The sequence below is a fragment of the Sinocyclocheilus rhinocerous genome, unplaced genomic scaffold, assembly GCF_001515625.1.
Source record: "Sinocyclocheilus rhinocerous isolate Xijiao unplaced genomic scaffold, SAMN03320098_v1.1 scaffold68, whole genome shotgun sequence".
In the NCBI taxonomy this organism is placed as follows: Eukaryota; Metazoa; Chordata; class Actinopteri; order Cypriniformes; family Cyprinidae; genus Sinocyclocheilus; species Sinocyclocheilus rhinocerous.
Window position 1 is genome coordinate 752,866 of NW_015666487.1, and position 21,799 is coordinate 774,664.

Genomic DNA, 21,799 nt, shown 5'->3' on the forward strand with positions numbered 1-21,799 from the left:
GGCTCGTGAATTCAAGATGATTTACATTGGCATTGTGAAATCCTTTAATGAGCATTGCAAATTTAAATGCATCCACATATAAACGATATAATGACCTTTCTAAATGTCACCCTTATGAATTATATATATTTTTACATTTGTTTTAAAATGTGGATAATAGTTAAATAACTCCCCCCTCCCCTAGTGTTTTTCATAAGCCTCTCAATGTTTACCCTTATGCCTACACGTTTAACAGGTTTCTTTTAGCCGGGAATGACTTTAAGGAAATACTTGTTCATTATTATTAAGAATAATAATTGTTGGCTATGCAAAAAATGTAAAATCAAAGTGTTTAGTTGAATAGTCATATGTATGTTCAAATATGATGCTGCATGTATGTATGACAATCAATAGTTTTTCAACAATTAGTAACCCCCTCCCCATCTTTTGCCCCATGTTGGGAGGCCTTTTAGCTCAAATGTGGAGTAAAAGACCCACAACATAAGGCAAAAAGGCTTTAATTGTTGAAAAACGATTGATTAATGCACCTTTAACAAAACAGAAAAAAAGTATTTTATCTCAGAATACACAACACATCCTAATAGCTACACAATTATAATTTTTTCATTATACAAATACTTAAAAAAAAAAAACTAATTTCCAAACTTTGCAGTGTCTTGTAGGCTATAAATTCGCATGTGGGCAGCACTGCCGTTTGCAGATTTAAATGTTAGTCGATGGGTGGCGCTGTCTCATGATCAATCTCACTATATGGTAACCACAACAGTGTTTGTGATCTCAATTCCTTAGAGCAATGACAAGTGGGTGGTACTACTGTACCGGAGAACAAAAAAGATGAAGACATAATGCAACAACAACCCAAGGATGAATAGGCTATAAAAATCTTTTTTTTTTCATCATATAGGCTATGCCTTGCTTGCACAGTTTCTCTACAGAATAAAGTTCAAAATGGGCATTAAAAACAACGGCAACTTACAGAACAGCTCGCGAGGGATGATTTAATTCAAGGACTTTTTGCATTTGCGTAAACAAAAATCAAATATTCACTTTTACTCACCGGAGTTCTCCAAGAACATAAAAGCACGGTACGCGAAATCACAGCATGCGCTACGACGACAACGCGTCTCTTTCTTTTCGAAGTAAAGTCATCTTTTTTGCGTGAAACATTTTTTTATTTATTTTTTAACGATTGGTTGTGGAGGATGCGTTGAGATAACGAATTTATTGAGCGTCTATTCATTCAGAATATGAAGAATCAAACAAGATACTGTGAAACAACAGGCAGTGAGCGGTTCATGGTAAGTAGGTGACTAAGTACTTCTGTATGACTGTAAGTAATATGCATCATTTGTTAGCTCAGTTATATTCCATTATAACGAAATATAGTGTTGAATATTGCATACAATTAATATAGGCGGTTTACGGTTCACAGATGAGCAACGTCAAAATGGGTCCCGTGTTCATGGGTCACGCAGCGGCAGCGCAGAAGGAGCGTCTGCCGCCCGAAGGCGCTGGCTCTTCAGCATATGATTCTCATGCAGCACCTTGGACAGGGTTCGCAAGCTCCTTCCCGACACCTCTCACTAACTCTCTCCTACGGTCAAAATGGTCCAAAGAATCGTTAAACGGTTACCCCCCTGAATACAACTCCGTCAAGTCCACAGGGATGAAAAGAGAAACGTTATTCGACACAGGACATTTGTGCAAAAAGTGCATCTCTCATTTCAACGTCTTCAAAAGGGAAGCGTTAAAACAAGTAACTGACGAAAATCTTTCTACTAAAGTAAGTATATTCCTTGTATCATCTATTTGCATACATTTAGAAACGATTATCATGCATTTTCTTGGGTGGTGTTTAGTGGACTGCTGCATTCATGTCCACCCCATCAGCCACAGTCTGTCTCATATTTCAATTACATATGAGGCGCATGCTTTTTTCCCCCTTCCCCTGAAACGAATTTAAATCGATTAGCTTTTGCAGTTGGTCTGTGATTCATGTGACACTCGTCTAGCCTTGATTACACTAGAATATGAGGTATAATGGGTGGGATATGAAAACTCAGTTCCTACTGAGAACAATAAAGTAAATGGCACTATAATGTGATCAGCTGAGACAGAGATGCATTTGTGGATGGCATGTGTCTCAGTATTTGGTGGTGGGAAAAAATAGGTTAGTGGATCATAGTTGATTTTTTTAGTAAACTCAAAATCTTTGGCTTTTTCCCCCATAATATTTTAGATGGATTGAGAAATTACTTTAAGATAAAGATAGGATGGGATTATCAGGGCTATTATAGTCAACTAAAACTAAAACTAATATTAAAACCATAAAAAACAATTTTGTTGCTGAAATCAAATGAAATATAAAATACATTTTATTTTATAGTTGCCACGCGCACACACACGCACACACACACACGCACACACACACACATATATATAGCTATAAATTACAAAAACACAACAAAACTTTAACTGATATTAAAATGAAATGGAAAGTATAAAAATGAAAACAAAATATTAATGATGTCAGTGATCCTAAAACAACACTGAGGAGTATTTATCATGTCACCAAAAAAATGTGTGGTTTAAAAATCATGTTAAAGGGGTCATATGAAGCGATTTAAATTTTTCCTTTCTCTTTGGAGTGTTACAAGCTCTTGGTGCATAAAGAAGATCTGTAAAGTTGCAAAGACTAAAGTCTCAAATCCAAAGAGATATTCTTTATAAAAGTTAAGAGTCAACCACGCCTACCTAAAACGGCTCGTTCTAACACGTCCCCACATGTCTACGTCAGGTTAGTTCCCATGAAATCCAAATTTAAGTTTTTTGGGTGTTAGTATCAATATGTTAGTCTTAACGGCTCTGAACGGCTCTAGCCCAAGCAGTGATATAAACGAATGCTATTGTATTGAATGCTATTTTAAAAAGGGGCGGGGCTTCTTGATCTGTCCCGCCCTGTCTTCCTGTTTCAGTTAAAATGATGTCAACACATAGAGTAACGCCGCAACGCCGTAGTATGTGCCTATGGTGCGGAATACGCCAAAAAATTCTGAAGAAGAAGAGTAACGCTGCATGTTTCTAAGCATTTCAGAGGACCTTTAAGTTGTATTTACAACACTGTTCCAGAACAGTTTAACCCAAATATTCAGATGTGTCCAGCGCATTTTATGGAGGACTGTTTCCTGATCCTGGTAGAGTAGACTACAATGCTGGCTGTTCTGACTCACAGACTGTAAGACTGTATGTGGAAAATAATGTGTTTTTTTAACCTTAAACCGCATGAACACATTTCATTTCACCAAATACACAAAATAATGTTGTTTTAGCAGCATCATATGACCCCTTTAAAAGATTTCTTTAATATATGTAATTATCAACACAGTTTCTGATATGTTCTGATGAGTTAACAGTCACCAACAACATTTTTCTTTCTGTGCCTCAGGATCCCAAAGTCTTCATTCATCTTTATGAGAGCATGAAACCACCTGCTAGTACTGTAGAAGCCTGGGGCAATGCGGATGGACGCTGTGGCGTCTGCTCCACTCACTTTAGCCAGCTGAAGCAGGAGGCTATCTGCACGATCCTCACCCAGGACCGGGCCATATGGGCTCCACCTACCACTGCCAACATCCCATCCACAAGCCTAGACTCAGGCTCACAAACGCTCCCCAGAACCTCAAGCCACCGATCTGTTGTCTCAGACCCCCATCAGAGGAAAAGCAATGCAGCACCGGATTACTGGATTAAAGGACGTCAGCATTTGGAGGCCCTGTGGCCCCTGTCCTCATGCAAAGGAAACAATTCAATGTCTCAAAAGGTAGGGCAATTTTTTATTTGGATTTTTTAATGTATTTATTGCTGTATGCATTGCTGTTGTTCACGCTAACACTTTAGGTCTAAAGGGTTGGTTAAGCCAAAATTTAAATTATTTAATCACCTTGATGTCATTCTAAGCTCATATTACTTTCTTACTTGTGTGGAATACAAAAGAAGATTTAAACTGTTTTCGTCCATAAAATTAAAATTAGTTGGGTTCAGTGTTGTTTTGGACCCCATTGACTTCTTCAAATTATATTCGTTTGTGTTCCACAGAATAAAGACAATTATACAAGTTTGATATGTCATGACGGTGAATAAATGATGATAGAATTTGTGGGTGAACTATCACTTTAATATAATACTAAACATACATTACCATTTAAAAGTTTTTTTGGTCAAGAAATTAACACATTTATTCAGCAAGGACATTAATTTGATAAAATTGACTGTAAAGACTTTTGCATTGTTACAAAAGATTTCTATTTCAAATGAATGTTGTTCTTTTGAAATCTCTATACATCAGAGACTCTTTAAATAATGTTTCATGGTTTTCACAAAAATAATAAGCAGCACAAACTTTCAGAATTGGTATTAATAAGAAATCTTTCTTGAACACTAATTCAACATATTAAATCGATTTCTGAATGATCACGTGACACTGAAGACTGCAGTAATGGATACTGAAAAATTCAGCTTTACAATCACAGTAACAAATTACATTTTAAAGAAAAGTTATTTTAAAATGCAATGATATTTCAAAATATTCGTACCGTATTTTTAATATCAAATAAATGCAGCCTTGGTGAGCAGAAGACACTTATTTTAAAAACATGATAAAGTCTTACAGTCTTTCCAAATAATTGTAGCAAAGAAAGAAGCACTCTGCTGTTCATATTTTATGTCCAGTACATCATCCATGTGCATAATGTAAGAGTATAGAAATGAAATATGCATAGCTATGTCTGCTCACCAGGACACACCAGGACACATGCATGTCGTCTTATGATACACAACCCTCTAGTCGGCCTTGATTAGATCCAGAAGCAGATGATACAGGATTTTTTCTGGTTAATGGTTAAACCCACATTTTATCCATGCCACAGAGAAGCCTGTCAGAAAAAAAGAAGCTTGATCAATATCGCTGTAATATTTAATGACCAGTGAAATATTCATACACAGCGCTCGTAAATACAGATGAAATGAGAACACATTATGGAAGTGAGGCAGAGAGTGAACATCTCAGACAGCTCCATCAGCACTCAGTACCAGATCTTTATATGACGCTGACCGAGAGCATGATGGCAGACCGAGTCCATTAGCCCAGCTCCATTTCATTACACAAACATCCAAGGTGGACTCACTCAGTCCTTGAAGTGGAATTTAAAAACAAAAAAAGATTAATGCATGGAGTAAAAGCAGAAGAGATGCATTTTGTAGGCTTGTATTTGAAATAGCAAACACAGATAGATAAGCATGGAAAGCATAACGGCAAAAAAAAAAAAAAAGATGTGCACATAATTAAATCTTAGATTCTCTCTGGAGGACAGAGAAGTGAGAGAAAGAAAGCAGAGATGGAGAAGAAAATAACAGTAGATCCAATATTGCCATCTCTGCCCAAGGGTTGCTCCCAGCGCTAATTGGCGATACATTCTGCCAATGAAGGGGAGCAAAGAGGGGGCTCCTATTTCGCATGGCTGGATTGAAGCATTGATGAGACATAAAGGCAGGGAGTGACTCTAGATATGCGGATGACTGCAGGCAAGCGATGGTTTTCTTGAACAGAGGCAAAGAAATACAGTCTGAATATTTTTATTCTGCCGAGAAGAGGTTAGATTTTGGGCTGAAGTATGACTCGTCCCGTCAGCGCCTGCAGCCTCAGGCATTCGTTGCCTTATGCTGAGATACATATAAAGAGGTTCATGACTTCATCTGTACATATGACTCAGCTTGTAGTGGCATTCACTAATAATAGTGTCTGACTGCAGTGCATTAAACACACTCATGTTCAGGGTGTAGTGTTCACACTGGCATATTGTTTAAATCAATGTCCGAAAGACATTCAGTTAAAATTAATTGAACTAAATAAACATATTGCCTGTCCAATTTAGTGTATCAACGGAATAGTTCATCCAAAAATGAACATTTGCTGAAACCTGAGGCCATCCAAAATGTTGATGAGTTTGTTTCTTCATTGGAACAGATTTGGAGACATTTAGTATTACATCACTTGCTCAACAATGGGTCCTCTGCAGTGAATGGGTGCAGTCAGAATGAGAGTCCAAATAGCTCATAAAAGCATCACAGTAATCCACAAGTAATCCACATGACTTCAGTCCATCAATTAACGTCTTGTGAAAATCTGTGTTTGTAATAAACAAATTCATCAAAAAGAGGTTTTTAACTTCAAACCACTGCTTCTAGTTAAAATGTGAGTTCTCTATCCTTAATATTCAGTCTTGTCTGAATCAGGAGAGAATGCAGATTAAGCACATTTACAATCAAAAACAATTCTGAATAAAAATATGTGATGTGAGAGGACAACAGGTGATGGACTTTTTACTGAAGGAAGCGTTCTTATGGATTAGGAAACCTATTTTGGCCAGAAGTGATGGTTTAAACGCCTTAATTATGGATTTGTTTCTTACAAACACACAGCTTTTCACTTAACAAGATATTAATTGATGGACTGGAGTTGTGTGAGTTACTTGTGGATTATTGTGATGTTTTTATCAGCTGCTTGAACTCTCATTCTGACGGCACCCATTCACTGCAGAGGATCCATTGGTGAGCAAGTGATGTAATGCTAAATTTCTCCAAATCTGTTCTGATGAAGAAACAAACTCTACATCTTGGATGGCCTGAGGGTGAAAAAAAAGTAAGCAAATTTTTATTTGCGGGTCAACTATTCCTTTAATTACTGAGCTTGACAATATCAGTGAAGATAGATCTTTCTCAGTCCTCCCAGAGTCCTTTGCATGCAGGGAAGGTGAATGAAAAGGAGAATGTAACCTCTACAGCACTATGCAACTACGGCGCCACACAGCCGACGCGTTCTTCCAGTATGTCCTCTCTGCTCCCTGCAGGAACATCTGCTGCCTTGTCTTTCTTTGTCAGGTAAGAGGTGCTGACCAGAAAATGAAAAAGAACTAAAATAACTAAAGGTGTGTGTTGTAGAAAAGAAAGAAATGCTTTTGTCATGTGCATGCATCTAAGCTAAACTCTGTCAAATCACTGAACTTCCATAGGGCAGCACAGAAGTTGAATGTAATGGTTAGAAGAGGAAGGCACTTCTCAGAGAGCAGTGGTTCCCAACGCATGACAAACTTCAATAGTCTTCTGCAGAAATCTCCTCCTCTAGCACCAGCAAACATTTTTCAAGCTGCTAGTAAGAGCAAGGAAACACCTGGGATGGGAAAGGTATGGCTTAAATGTTTACAAATGTTAATTGATGAATGTTTGCTACCTAACACCACCAAAATGTATGGATGCTTCTATTATTACGTGATATTGTACTGTTAGATAATAGGAGTTGTTAATTTGCTTTTAAATTTGTAATAGACAGAATTTAGATTGTTTTTCTTTAAGGTGCACTCAGTAAATTGCTTTATGTTCTGCTGTTATGTAATAGTTAGTTTTGAGTTACTGATTGTAGAAATATGCATGCATGAGAAAGAGATTGTAGAAATATGGAAGAGTAAAGGTTTGTAAGTTTAAAGTAAAAGTTAAAACACTGCGGGAAATAAAGAAATTGTGAGATATAAACTAAAGTCACATTATAAAATATTTTGTCTGATTATGAGAGATAAGTTACTAATTGTGAGAAATAATGAGTAAGATGTCAGAATTACACTACCATGGAAATGTTTTGGGGTTGGTAAGATTTTTTAAAGGGGTCATATGACGTTGCTAAAAAGAACATTATTTTGTGTATTGGGTGTAATGCAATGTGTTTATGCGGTTTAAGGTAAAAAAACACACATTATTTTCCACATATTTTACATTATTGTTGCTCCTCTATGCCCCGCCTTTCTGAAATGCATCGATTTTTACAAAGCTCATCGTTCTAAAAAAGCGAGGTGTGCTCTGATTGGCCAGCTATCCAGTGCATTGTGATTGGCCGAATACCTCAAGCGTGTGACGGAAATGTTACTTCGCCTTCACAACGAAGCACACACCGTCTTCACGACATGGCGGCAGCGGCAACAATACTACAGTTAGAATAAAAGTTACGCCTTCTTTCTTTGCGTGAACATTTGGGCGGCGTTATGCAAATCTTCCCACATCGTGACGTAGACATGTGGGGGTGTGTTAGAACGAGCTGTTTTAGATAGGCGTGGTTGACTCTTAACTTTTATAAAGAATATGTCTTTGGATTTGAGACTTTAGTCTTTGCAACTTTACAAATCTTCTTTATGCACCAAGAGCTTGTAACACTCCAAAGAGAAAGGAAAAATTGAAATCGCATCATATGACCCCTTTAAATGGCTGCATTTATTTGATCAAAATACAGTAAAGGCAGTAATATTGTGAAGTATCATTACAATTTAAAGTATCTGTTTTCTATTTTAATATATTATAAAATGTTTTTGTTTTTTGATGGCAAAGCTGCATTTTCCACAGCCATTACTCATGTCTTCAGTTTCACATGATCCTGTAAATGTAATATGCTCTTTTCTTATTATCAATGTTTAAAACATTGTGCCACTTAATATTTTTGTAACCATGATAAATTTTTAGGATTATTCAATGGAAAAAAATGTTCCTTCCTTACATACCACACCTCTGATCAGATGATTTAGATGCCATTCAGTCTGTCCTTGAGATGTGGCTGCTTTCTAGCTGCCTCACAGTTTAGAGAAGCTGCTCATACTGTAACCTCTGAATGTGATGTTAATGGCCTTCCCATTCCATCGCACCACCTCCTTGAGGAAGGGAAATCAATTTAGTTTAATTGTAGCTTGCCCTGACTTCACTCTCCACGGTTCACACTGATGGGACTCGTCTTGAGTTTCAAATTATATCGCTCTCAGTGTAGCACCTGGTAGCTAGAACGCACTCAGCACTGCACATCCAGCAACTGTAGCAGAGATAATGGATTCTTAAATAATTCATTTGGTGTAAATATGATTTGACAGACTCAGGACAGAGAAGATAATATCACTGGACAAATGCATTAGATATCAGAAAAATCATTAACCTAAACCCGGTTTAGATGTGTGTTCAGTGACATCATGCTTATAGAAAGTGGGATATTTTAAGTTTTAAATAGTACCGTTATGATTATAGTTACAGGAACATGTTTTGTCACAGTAAAAGTCTGGTACTCTGCAATATATACTGTATAGGTAGTATTAAATCATAAAACATTCACCATCCTTATTATAACCACTGCATTAGCAGAGATTTCAATGTTGACCAATGGTTTGGCTTTCACCGGTCCCATCCTCTAATGTAAGACTTAACTAACCCCTAGGCTAAAATACATAATAATAATAATGTAAATAAATAAATATAAGGTTTCAATATAATTTAACCTTATATTTGGAGCAAGCAATACATTTAAAAAAAATGTATATGTAATATCCAATTAGTATATTGTTTTGGGTTTGTTCCCCCAATTCTAGGTCAAAGTGATGCTGCGAGTGTGTTCGGTTCCTGTGTCTGACCCATCTCAGTCCTACTCTTTCAAACTGGACCTGCAAAAGAAACAGGTCACAGTGCTGAATGTACCTACCTTCAACCCTCAGAGACAGACTGCTGGAACTACAGTCTCCTCAAAGACCTTCACCTTTGATGCTGCCTTTGGCCCTGAATCAACCCAGGTCAGGGCCACTGCTTTGTTATTTCTGTCTTATGATGTGAAAACTGATATGTCTACTGTCTGGAACCCATCTGAATCAAACATCTGCAACACTCTCAGATTTGGTCACTTGAGTGCAGATATCCAATATCTGGATATTCTTATCCAGTACAATCAAGTGAGCAGTGTTAGATGCACATTTGGATAAATAATTCCACATCCCAAGAGACAGATTCCATGTGAAAGGTCCTTGAATTGTTCATGTAATTCATGTACAGATGACAAATGATGAAACAGTGTTGTCATTAAAAATAGAAAAAAAACAAAAAAAACAAGTTGAAATATTATTTTTCAGGCAGAAGTTTGTGAGAACAGCTTGTGTGAAGTGCTGCAGTGTGTGCTTGCAGGAGCTGATGGTTGTATCCTAAGCTTTGGACAAACCAATGTGGGTAAGTGAGTGATATTAAAATATTTTTTAAACCTGTAAAGTGTGACATATGAAATAAAGGTCAGGCTTTTTGTTTTTTTAATGGAAAAGTTTACTGAACAAAATATAATTGAAAATCTTGCATTTGTGTTTTATGTTTTGTATCACATTTGATAAGTCAGACTTTTTATGGCTCATATATTATGATGTAGTGAGAATATGGTGTTCACACTTGAAAAAAAAAAATGGATTAACACCTCAGTTTTATTCAGGACATAAAATGCTGTTGATGGTATCTATATGGCCAAAAAGCGAGATGAAATTCTGATAGCTTGTAACGTAAATCAGTTCGATTTGTATAATAGACTACTTCCATAAAATGCAATATCAGCTCTATATTCTCCAGTAATATGTAGTAGGATGATATATGATAGGATGCTTAGTTTTTTGTTCAATGCTCTGTAGTTTTAATTGTAGGATTGTTTTTCTTAGCAAAAAAGGTAAATGCAACTATTTTTTGCAGTTGCAAATTAATATCTTTCAAGTACAACTTTATATATCTCACAATGTAGCTTAATATCTTGCATTATATTAAATCTAACCATTGTAAATCTTATTTCTCATATTTGCATCTTCATGAAGCACAGTGTGACCGTATATGCTGCAGCATGACTTTTTCTCCTTTTAAACCTCATCTCACAATTATCTTTTCATTTTTTACTCCGAGGCAAACAGGCTTCCGTAGCTCTGCGTCCAATAGCGTTGACACAAAAAGGTTCAGATTCACATATGTTTTTACCACTGTGTGCGACTTGTGGATCCTCTCAATGAATGTGGATCAAATGTAGAGGCTACATAGTGGGTCATCACAGGCCATTTACCTTTAAGGTTATTAATTGTTATCTACCCAAAATCATGACAACAGTCTCTACATGGCATTTGGAGTATGACATCATTCTCTATTAGCTAGATTGAATTACCCGGTCTCCATCTTGGCCCTTGGCTCCCAGCCAGACATCATAAATCTTTTAAACCGGCCCATGCTTGACTGCCAGTAAAGTGCTTTACATTTAATTGGTTGTGACATTGCCACAACGCATTTTACACCCCAGTTTGTAAAGCCATTCACCACGTATTTAAGCATATTTCAGTCTGTGGATTTTTGTCATTCTGAAAGATGATTTATTCTGCAAAACCCTTATGAGGGGATTTTCCGCCTAATGATGATCTGTTATAAAAAAAAAGTGGCTTTCTCACTTTCTTTCTTTTGGTTTACAGGAATGTCTTACACAATGATTGGCCATGATGGTTGCGCTCAAAGCCTTGGAGTCATTCCTTGTGCTATATCTTGGCTTTTCAAGCTCATTACCAGGAAGAAAGACAAGACATGGGCAAACATCTCAGTTTCTGTGTCAGCTGTAGAGGTCTGTGGGGAAAACAATGGCATCAGGGATTTACTCGCTGATGTTGACACGGGCAACTGCAAGGAGACCTATAAACCAGATGCTTACCTCAAAGAGGACCCCGTCTGTGGAGTACAAGCAAGTGTTGATCACACTTCCTTTGTTCTAATATCTAGACTTTCATTTATTTTTAAAGTGGTCATATGACGTTGCTAAAAAGAACATTATTTTGTGTATTTGGTGCAATGCAATGTGTTTATGCGGTTTAAGGTTAAAAAAACACATTATTTTCCATAAAATGTACATTATTGTTTCTCCTCTATGCCCCGCCTTTCATCGATTTTTACAAAGCTCATCGTTCTAAAAAAGCGAGGTGTGCTATTTATTTGTCAGCGCTTTGTGCATATTGGGCACAAATGCATTGAAAATTTCCTTATAATATAATATAGTTGGATGGTGGGAAAGCCAAATTTTAATTCAGGCATATGCAGCGTTCATGTAGCATTTAAAGAAATATTCCAGGTACAGTACAAGTTAAGCACAATCCACAGCAATTGTGGCATAATGCTGATGACCTTATCAATCTTAAGAATCATCAATCTAACCAAGTTTTCTTTAAAAAGTATAAGTTAGACACTTGTAATTGAAGTGAACGGGGTCCATTTTCATAATTTTTGTAGTTATTGTAAGGTTTATGGTGGTCAGTTGTCATGTCAATTGAAAAATTCTATGTAATACAGAATAGGTTAAATAAAATTACATTAACACATATTGTTTGCATTTTATGGCTATACTATTGAAACAATGATTATTTTAATGTTTGTGGATTGTTTTATTCACTTAAGTGCCTCAATGTAACCCTAATTTTTGCTTTTTATAAAGAAAAGGAGAGTTAAGTGCAAATTATTTTTGTAGTAATCTAATCAACATGATGCCACAAATGTTGTTGATTGAGCTTAACGTATACTGAACACGGAATATTCCTTAAAACAACATTTTGCATGACATTTATAACCGTTTGCATGGCGTATTATCAATATTCATGAGCAATCAATACAAATTTAATACATACTCATTGATATGTTAATTGAGACATTCCCATTTACTTGAGAGTCTCATTATTAGATTTTGTTATCTTGATCCCAGGTCTGCAACCACAGTGTAATAAATGCTCCAACTCCAGAAAGAGCAGCTTTCCTACTAGATGCAGCTCTTGCATCTCGCAGTGGGATGATGGACAGTGGAGGAAGACCACCACATTGTTGTCACATGTTCTTCACCCTGCATGTTCGCCAACAGCACATAGGAAGCAGCACCAAATCTGGGAGTGAGTTCAGTTGCCTTTTCATGACTCTAATATAGAGATGTATATGAGCAGATTCTCAGTACAGATCTTAAAATAAACAAAGGCCAATTAGATGACATTTCTCACACAATACTGATCCAGGAGAGTGAAATTTCATACTCGTTTCTGTTTTTAGCATATTAAAAAAAGACTCTTTTGCATATATGATATGACCTTTTTCTTAAAATTGTTTGTTTCTTTAGTGTTATTTTGAAATTTCTGGTGTTATTAAAATATATACTTTCCTCAGTGAATGTGGATCAAAGCAAGCTGAGCCTGATCGATTTAGGGAGCTGTGTGGGGGAGAGGGAAGGAAGCAACTGTGGAGTCTGCCTCGCTGAGCTTGGAAACTTTATCACAGTCAATCTCAACAGACATAATCACGTCCCTAATAGGTATGTCTATGTATGTCTCGATTATAAAAGTAGGAAATTACTAATAGTATATGAACATAAAGCACAGTGATTTAATTAAAGGAATGGTTTCCCTTAAAAATAACAATTACCCCATGATTCACTCACCCTCAAGCCATCCTAGGTGTATGTGACTTTCTTCTTTCAGATGAATACAATCGGAGTTAGATTAAAAAATGTCTTGGCTCTTCAAGGCTTTATAATGGCAGTGAATAGTGGTCGAGTTTTTTTTAGCAAAATAAAGTGCTTAAAGCTGCAGTCTGTATCTTTTGGCGCTCTAGCGGTTAATAAACAGAACTGAGTGCGTCTTGCGGAAGAACATTGTAGCCGGAGCTACTTCTCTCTGTTTATGCCTATGACGAATCACGCAGGTACTGGGCTACTCCGCAGCGGTACCTACCCGAACCAGTCTAAAATAGTCTGAATATAAACACTTATTATAGGTGTACCGTAGTGATTCAGGACAAGCCAAAAACACGGTTTGGAAAATGGATTCATGGTGTACTCGCTTATTATATGGCTATATTATATTACGGACTGCAGCTTTAAATCCATCATCAAAAGAACCAAGTTTTGTTTCAAGTAAAGGAAAACCAGTCTCCTCTTGGCTTATATCGAAATCCTCCAACATTTTTCCTTTCCAACATCAAATCCTTGTTTTGTACTTCTAATTCGTGACCGGTGTTTTGTTTTGCTCTCTCCTCTGTGCTTCTGTGTTCGTCACTTTTCACCGGAGCTTACACTACGCCTACGTCCTACATTCACTCAGTCACATGTACAACAGTTAGAATTACGCTAGAGTTTACGGTTTATAAAGTTTTAAATATGGATATTTGTCTTACACAAATGCATCGATTCTGCTCAGAAGGCCTTTTTTCACCCTCCCGGAGCCGTGTGGAGCACTTTTTATGATGGATGGATGCACTTTATTTTTTTTTCAAAATCTTGACCACTATTCACCGCCATTATAAAGCTTTCAAGAGCCAGGACATTTTTTAATGTAACTCAGATTGTATTTGTCTGAAAGAAGAAAGTCATATACACCTAGGATAGCTTGTGGGTGAGTAAATCATAGGGTAATTTTCATTTTTGGGTGAATTATCCCTTTAAGTAAAAAGTAATTAAGTAAATTTAATTATCAGTGATCATTTCTTCATTACAGGGGAAGTAAATTAGCCATGCTTTTGCAAGACTCTCTGAGCAATGTCAACTGCTCCACCACATGCTCAGAAGGCCTTTTTTCACCCTCCCGGAGCCGTGTGGAGCACTTTTTATGATGGATGGATGCACTTTATTTTTTTTTCAAAATCTTGACCACTATTCACCGCCATTATAAAGCTTTCAAGAGCCAGGACATTTTTTAATGTAACTCAGATTGTATTTGTCTGAAAGAAGAAAGTCATATACACCTAGGATAGCTTGTGGGTGAGTAAATCATAGGGTAATTTTCATTTTTGGGTGAATTATCCCTTTAAGTAAAAAGTAATTAAGTAAATTTAATTATCAGTGATCATTTCTTCATTACAGGGGAAGTAAATTAGCCATGCTTTTGCAAGACTCTCTGAGCAATGTCAACTGCTCCACCACAATTATTGCCCATATATCCACCTTGTCTGAGGACCTTACAGAAAGCCTTTGTACGATGCAGACTGTGACTCGAATGCGAAGGCAGAAAAAGAAGATAAGGGTATGCTTATAGACATGTTCACCAGTTTTCAGGTTCTGTTCATTTAGACCATGCTTTACTTTTTATATAAATCATTTTATATATCTCATATGAGTTATAAAATGTAAATTTATTTATTTTTTAAATTATGGACACGTTCCCCAGTTTTCAAGTGCTGTGAATTTAGGCTAAGTTTTTTATTTTTGCATTTTTTTTTTTCCAGAAATCTTCTTCAAGCTCGCCTGGAGGAAGAAGCTTAGGCAACGAGAGGAAATTTAATAATTCCACCAAGCTGAGATTCCAATCTACGGGAACACTGGATCAAGATCTCTCCTCTCCTGGTTTCTCTAGTGATCCAGTATTTTACCCTGGGAGTGATAAGTCTTGTGATACCATTATCTCTATGGATCCTTCTGGCCTCCTAGATAAAGAGGTTACAAATAGGAGCAGAGAGGTTTTGCCAATTATTCCATCCTTACTCAAGAGCAAATTGGAGTCCAAGAAGCTCTCACTGATGAAGTTTTGTGAAATCTCTCCACCAATTGCCAATCGCATGAAGCAGATATCAAAAGAAAAGACTAAAGAAGAGTCAACACCAACAATTTTGCAAGATAAATCAGATTTTGAGTGCCTGAAGTGCAACACATTTGCAGAACTCCAGAATCGACTGGGGAACATAGACGGAACAGAGTTGGATCTATGCAAAGATCAGGAAGTGAACCCTATGAGCAAATCACCTCGCTTAAGCCAAACCAAAAAGAAATCCAATTCATTGGACATTCAAGCATTAAACAACAGAGAACCCAATAGTATCAGACAAGGAAACTCCTCAAAAACATTTGCGATAATTCACAACAGTGAAGAAATTCCAAGTACCGCCAATTCCCCGATTATTCAGCCACAGTTAGATGTTGTCAAACCGAGTGATCCCATGCTGTCTAGCCAATCTCTAAGCAAATCTAAGCTTCATAATAAAATAATGAATATGATGCCCACTGCACTATCTTTGAAATTGGAAGACCAAGGTAAAATGAGATTATCGGATAATTCCACATTGCAATCTGAGACAAGAATATCTCCCATCGGCAAGAGTTCTCCGAGGTCTACCTCGTCCTCTTCTTTTTCATCATCCCTGTCTTCCAGTTTGAGCTCCCCACCGGCTGTTTCTGCCTCTTTGAATGGAAACATTCCACATTGTACAGGAAAAAAACAGCGAGAAATGAGGGCCACCATCACTGTAACTGTTCAGAAGCCACTGGATCTTAATGGACACGATGAGCTTGTGTATACCGTGGTTGAGGAGGTAACAATAAATGGGGCCACTGAGCAAGGAAAGGCACAAATATTAAGCATTCATGAGTCACACTCTCTCCAGGCTTTAACGCCAGGAAGTCAGTCTGTCAGGATTATCGGCAGCATAGGTGAAGAACAAACAGCGAGTTTTTATAGTTCCAACTCTAATGCACAAAGTTCAGAGCATGAAGCCTCCACGGTCTCATCAGATGCAGCTATTAAACACACAAAAATCAATGCACATATTGACAAGGCAGGCGGCTTCATTGATTCAAAAAACCTTCCGCAGCTTGATACTTGGTCTGAGGTGCCCCTGACTGAAGATGTGAAGGAGATACCTAAAGGAGCCATGGTTAAACTTGACCCTCCCTGTGAGGTCTCGAAGTCCAGAAAATATGCTTGTGAAATTAAACCTGAGCAGAGCTGGTTGTGCCAAAACAACAAGAAAGATGTCAGGGATGTCCCTCACATGAAAATAGAACAAAAGAACCCACAGAGTCCAAGAGAAACTCCCGAGAAGAAACAATATACAAAGAAAGACGGTCCTGTAGAATGGACCAAAGACAATATGCAACCAACATCAACAAACAGTCCCAATCTCAAAAGAAAAGAGACGAAAGAAGAATCTGGAATAGCCAGAAATGCAACGATAAACATGGCTACTGAAACTACGACCAACACTAAATCTCATTTTGAGGAGAGCAGCAAGTTGTTTAATGCAAAACTGAAAGCATTATCCGGCAGGAGCCAAACATGGGATCACAGTAAGAGCGGGCGCTCAACAGGAAGCTTGGAAGGTAATTCTAGCTCAAGACTTAAAAGCAAGTTCCTTGAAGAGACTGCTTTCATCGATATGGCTCCGAAAGGCCTTTTAGATGAAGATTATATTTCAGCACAACCCAGCCCGCTAGGTTTTAAAGAAGACTTTGAGGACTTTGTAAGGTGTCGAGCTAGCCAGAGTCTCGGGAGGGTTCCACAGTTCTTCCCCATGCACGATGCCAATGATCCAACCCGGCCATCAAAAAACGGTCACTCTAAGACCACAACCATTAATAAATTCATGCCCAGTTCAAAGATCCACAAGATGCCAGACTTGTCTCCCAAACCCACTAGACACTCGATCAACCGGAGCTCAAGCTTTTCTCCTAACGGAGCACCTGTCAGCCAGAGCTCCTGGTCAATACACTCTCTATCCCGAAGTCAAGACAACGGCAGTTTGAAGTCACCCGGTGCAGTCCGGAAAGGAAGAGTTGAGCTTTTAAGAAGCAGTAGAGATTCTCTTTCTGCTTTTAGTCAAGGTGGGTCTGATTTAGATGAATGTGAGGAACTGGGGATGATGAAACCTTTCGTTCACACATTGCCATCCCCGTATAGCCGGATCACAGCTCCACGGACTCCACACCACTGCAGCGGCCATGCCAGTGATACCACCAGTGTTCTCAGTGGAGAGCTGCCTCCTGCCATGTGTAAAACGGCTTTACTCTATAACAGGAGCAGTATGGTCAGTAGTGGCTATGAAAGCATGCTGAGAGACAGTGAAGCTACAATCAGCAGCAGTTCAACGCACAACTCCATCAGCGATCAGAGCTGCTCGCTCGGTGCTGCTAAAGGCATGAGAAGTAACAAGAAAAGAACCAACATAGGTAAGGAGTTTTTTTTAATCAATGCATTCTGGCATAAAAAAAAACAATATGGTCTTCACCTGTCTTTGTCCACAGGGTCCAGTCTAAGACGTCCATCTCAAGACAACCTCATGTCACTGAAGAGATCTGTCAGTGGGCCTAAAACGCACCGGGTGGATCGGGGTGGTTCTGACTCTTATGAAATTAAAGTCTATGAGATTGATAATGTAAATGGCGTACAGAAGAGAGGTGGGGCAGGGAACAAGGTGAGGTTCAAAATGTGTCAATGAAAAAAAAAATTCTGTCTGTCTGTCTGCTTTGTACTTCATTCACAAACTGCTGTCGTTGTATGGTCCATTAAATTGGTAGTGCTTGATTCAACTCGTACAGCTTTCTGATTTGCTTAGACACAAAAATCTGTTCTTTAGGCAATTATCTTGACTCGCAACACTGTTTTCTAGAAGTAAAGGCTGGGTTATCCTAGATGACTTTTGCCTAAATTTTTACCCAATTTGCAGTCCTGCAGTCCGTTAGTTGGCAAAAGTCAAAGCAGTCAGAGTTTTAAGTGCAAGTTTGTGTTTATAATGACCTGTAAATGCTGAAATCTGCTCTGATTTTAAAAGTTGTGTAATGTATTCCAGCATTAAGAAAACTTCAAACGCTCATTGTTTTGTTTTTAGTTTTTTTTAACTCTGACTCAGACTAGAAACAATATACTGATTCAGAATAAATGTGATTTTACATTGTTTATACATACTATTTTTTCTATTACTGAAAAATATGCAACTTTTTGTTGAATATTTAGAAAATATTTTACATTATTTTGTTTTTCAAATATGTTATTTGTATAGTTTTCATTCAAACATTTATTTAAGTATTTATTCAATAATGTATTGTACACATTGAGGAAATTTTGACAATGATGTGTTCTCATATATAATGTTTCATGTACAATTTTTTTTTCAAGTAGTAAAGATACTTTTCCTCAAATGGTGCTTAATTTCATCAAAACAATATTGTTATCACAAAACCAAAACTGTATGTTCAGGAATGTATGTTTTTTTTTTCTGTTCTTATTTTTCACTTTAATTTATGTAGTAGGCTAGTCTTATTTTGTAGAGTTTACAATGTGTAGTTGCTCATTCATTGTAGTAAGCGGTCATGGTCCTATGCTTTAAATAAATTTCACAGTGTGTAATTCAGTGTATCTGTGTATTTGATGGCTTTGTGGGTCAAGATAGCTGAATACAGTGTCTGATTTGAAATGCTAAAAAGTGTTAGAAAAACTGTAGTGTTACTTTAATATAAAACCCTGTGGTGTCAGCTCACTCACATTTTATATGGAGGCAAACTTACTTTTTGTCATCCACGTTTTCAGGGTATAGTCCTCTTTAGTGCAAAGCTGAAATTCTTGGAGCATCGACAGCAGAGAATAGCAGAGGTGAGACTCAGGTATAATGCTCTCAGGCAAGAGTTGGAACATGCCAAGCATCATCTGATGTTGGACCCTGGAAAATGGACCCGTGAATGTAAGGGTTAACATGTTTGCTTATGTATATTAAGTCAAATTAAGCACTGCAGTAGGACAGCAAACTGTAGGTTGTTATGGTTCTGCTTACTGTGTCATCATTAATTATTATGCTATTTGTGTGATGTGTTTTGCAGTTGACTTATGGCAAACGTTTGAGGTAGACTCCCTGGAGCACTTAGAGGCTTTGGAGCAAGTCACTCAACGGCTAGAGCGTCATGTTAACCTCTGCAAAGCACATGTCTTGATGGTCACCAGCTTTGATGTTACACCCAAGTGCAGACAAAAGTTACGACATCGGCCCACGATAGATCATACAGCGTTCGCAGGAATATAGCATGCCAAGATTTTACATGACCACTTTTACCTGTTATGCAAAATATTAAATGATATGCGTGCAAATATACGGAGCAACTAGGGGGACATAGTGATGGAAAAAAATGAGAAGGGAGGAAAAATGCTTTTGTGGTCTGAAAACGTAGCGTTCGCTAGATGGAATATAGTTTTTACTCCCACATCATATTATTTCCATTACAAAGATCTGTGAGCGAACTCGGGAGAACGCAAAAACATTGAAATATATATTTTGATTTCTTCTCATTTTATTTATCTTCATGTTCCTTGAGGAGCTCCGTACAAATCCTCTAACCATCTCAAAATCATCACATTATAAGAAAGCTTCCAATAATGCTGTTCAGGCTCTACTTGAAATCTAATTTGCTGTCAGTGTTTGTGTTGTTAGCTTTAGCACAGAGAAGGTCAAAACAACATATTGGACTGCAGACTGCTGTCTGAAATTGTTAACCCATGGTTTTTTTTTACTGTTCAAATGTTAATTCTGGGTAGTCGGGGTTCAGGATTTCCAATTGCACATTTGCAAATCCTGGGTTAACTTTCTTACTGGCATATTTACTAGGTTAACGACATTTTAACAGCGTAGCCTACAGCATGCAATTGTGCATGTGACCTGTAAAGTTTGTCCATCTGTAAAAATGTTCAACATTTTAATCTGTTTCGTTCTCAAGTATTTTTTTTGTTTACGATGTGCTATCTATTGTTAAACAACTCGCTGTAACATTCTAGCACCTTATTGTTTCACACAGTAGGCTATATTAGGCCTACTTTTGGAATTCATTTTGCAAGTTTAAACATAGTAACCCATTCCTTTTCAAAATTACTAGTGTGAAACAAAAAAATGCTTAAGCCAAGTTTAAAAGTGGCCTTTATTTGGGGATAAAATTACCTCTGTAAAAGCAACTTTTACTTAAAGAGTTATAGTCACCTTCAAGGTTGTAAAACACTGTAAAGAAGTCATTTTTAACACCCAGTGTATATTTTGTTGCACTAAAAGCAAATAATTTGCAAGTCACGTTTATTGTAAATGCCTTTGATCCTTATTGTGTATGTGCTAATAAAAGGTTGTTATTCACTTTATATGTTTTTATTTAAATTAAGCAATGTTTTTACTGAAATTGTAATAATTTATTTATATAATTAATACCCACTGTAATCATCGAAAGAGAAACATGACATGACTTTCTTAAAAAACAGACACTAAAAACTGTGGTTTGTGTTTTTCACAGAGAATTGCTAAAACATTCAGACATATTGCAGTGAGTCAACTGATCAGCTCATTGTGCTGTCAAAACATATTACCTGGATGAGATGAAATGCAGAGTTCACTCAGATGGTACAATAGGATAAAAACTTCCCTATTATGAAGTCAGACACAGTACAGACATGCAGCAGCTCACCGTAATGACTTCATGTTTCAAGGGTTGCGTTTACTTTCTGCTCCAGTTCCTACATTTTCTAACGTCCATTTCATGTTTGCCCTCAGAGCTGTAATGTCAGCACATAGATTATTTATATTTTGGAGAAAGAGTTCTGAAAATATTTTGAATAGCTTTGGATATGATGCTGATGGATTACTGAAACTGAACACAAGACTTTTGCTTTATACCAGCTTTTTCCTGTTGTTGTTGATGATGAGTAATTTAATTCATAATTGAAGGAAATATTCAGAGGAGTTCATTGCTTATTATAACATTATTGGATATTGTTTGGTTTTGCAAAGTTGGTGAAGACTATTCAGTCATAAAATGCATGTAGTATGAGGTAATTTATAAAAACACAGGCCTAGCCTTGTGTATAAGACTAAATATTGCAGCATTATAGGCTATATAATATATAGGCCTAGTATATTTAAAACATTTTTGTAGTATAGGCTATTTAATATAATATATTTTTATGCAGCTATAGTAATCATACATTCTGTGGGTAAATAGAAACTGACATTTGAAACGAATTAATGTGTTTTAAAATGAACATGCTACAATTTATGTCCAATTTGATCTTTCTCCAAACACATTTCCAATGTCAGTGCCCCATATGAACCGATGGGTGGCACTAAACGCCCAGCAAGACCGAAACCTTGAAAAGAAACGCCCCTGTTTGGATCGTAAACAACTGCACAGATG

General features: G+C 37.2%; 1 protein-coding gene across 1 annotated transcript; it reads left to right on the plus strand.

The window, feature by feature from the left end:
* The first annotated feature begins 1,216 nt into the window (after positions 1-1,216).
* On the plus strand, positions 1,217-19,763 carry kif26bb (kinesin family member 26Bb). Its single transcript, XM_016543757.1, has 15 exons — positions 1,217-1,298; positions 1,433-1,783; positions 3,446-3,820; positions 6,779-6,936; positions 7,068-7,239; positions 9,447-9,644; positions 9,978-10,071; positions 11,328-11,590; positions 12,599-12,779; positions 13,048-13,192; positions 14,738-14,897; positions 15,100-17,812; positions 17,888-18,057; positions 19,170-19,320; positions 19,457-19,763. The coding sequence occupies exons 1-15, from the start codon at positions 1,248-1,250 to the stop codon at positions 19,654-19,656; spliced, it is 5,382 nt and encodes a 1,793-aa protein (XP_016399243.1). The 5' UTR covers positions 1,217-1,247; the 3' UTR covers positions 19,657-19,763.
* The last annotated feature ends 2,036 nt before the right edge of the window (positions 19,764-21,799 follow it).

What these genes read in the sequence shown, in the direction of transcription:
- kif26bb (XM_016543757.1), top strand. Translation starts at nt 1,248, where the DNA reads ATGAAGAATCAAACAAGATACTGTGAAACAACAGGCAGTGAGCGGTTC. An exon ending in AAGCAGCACCAAATCTGGGA is followed by an intron (nt 12,780 to 13,047) that starts GTGAGTTCAGTT and finishes TACTTTCCTCAG; the next exon opens with TGAATGTGGATCAAAGCAAG. An exon ending in GGCAGAAAAAGAAGATAAGG is followed by an intron (nt 14,898 to 15,099) that starts GTATGCTTATAG and finishes TTTTTTTTCCAG; the next exon opens with AAATCTTCTTCAAGCTCGCC.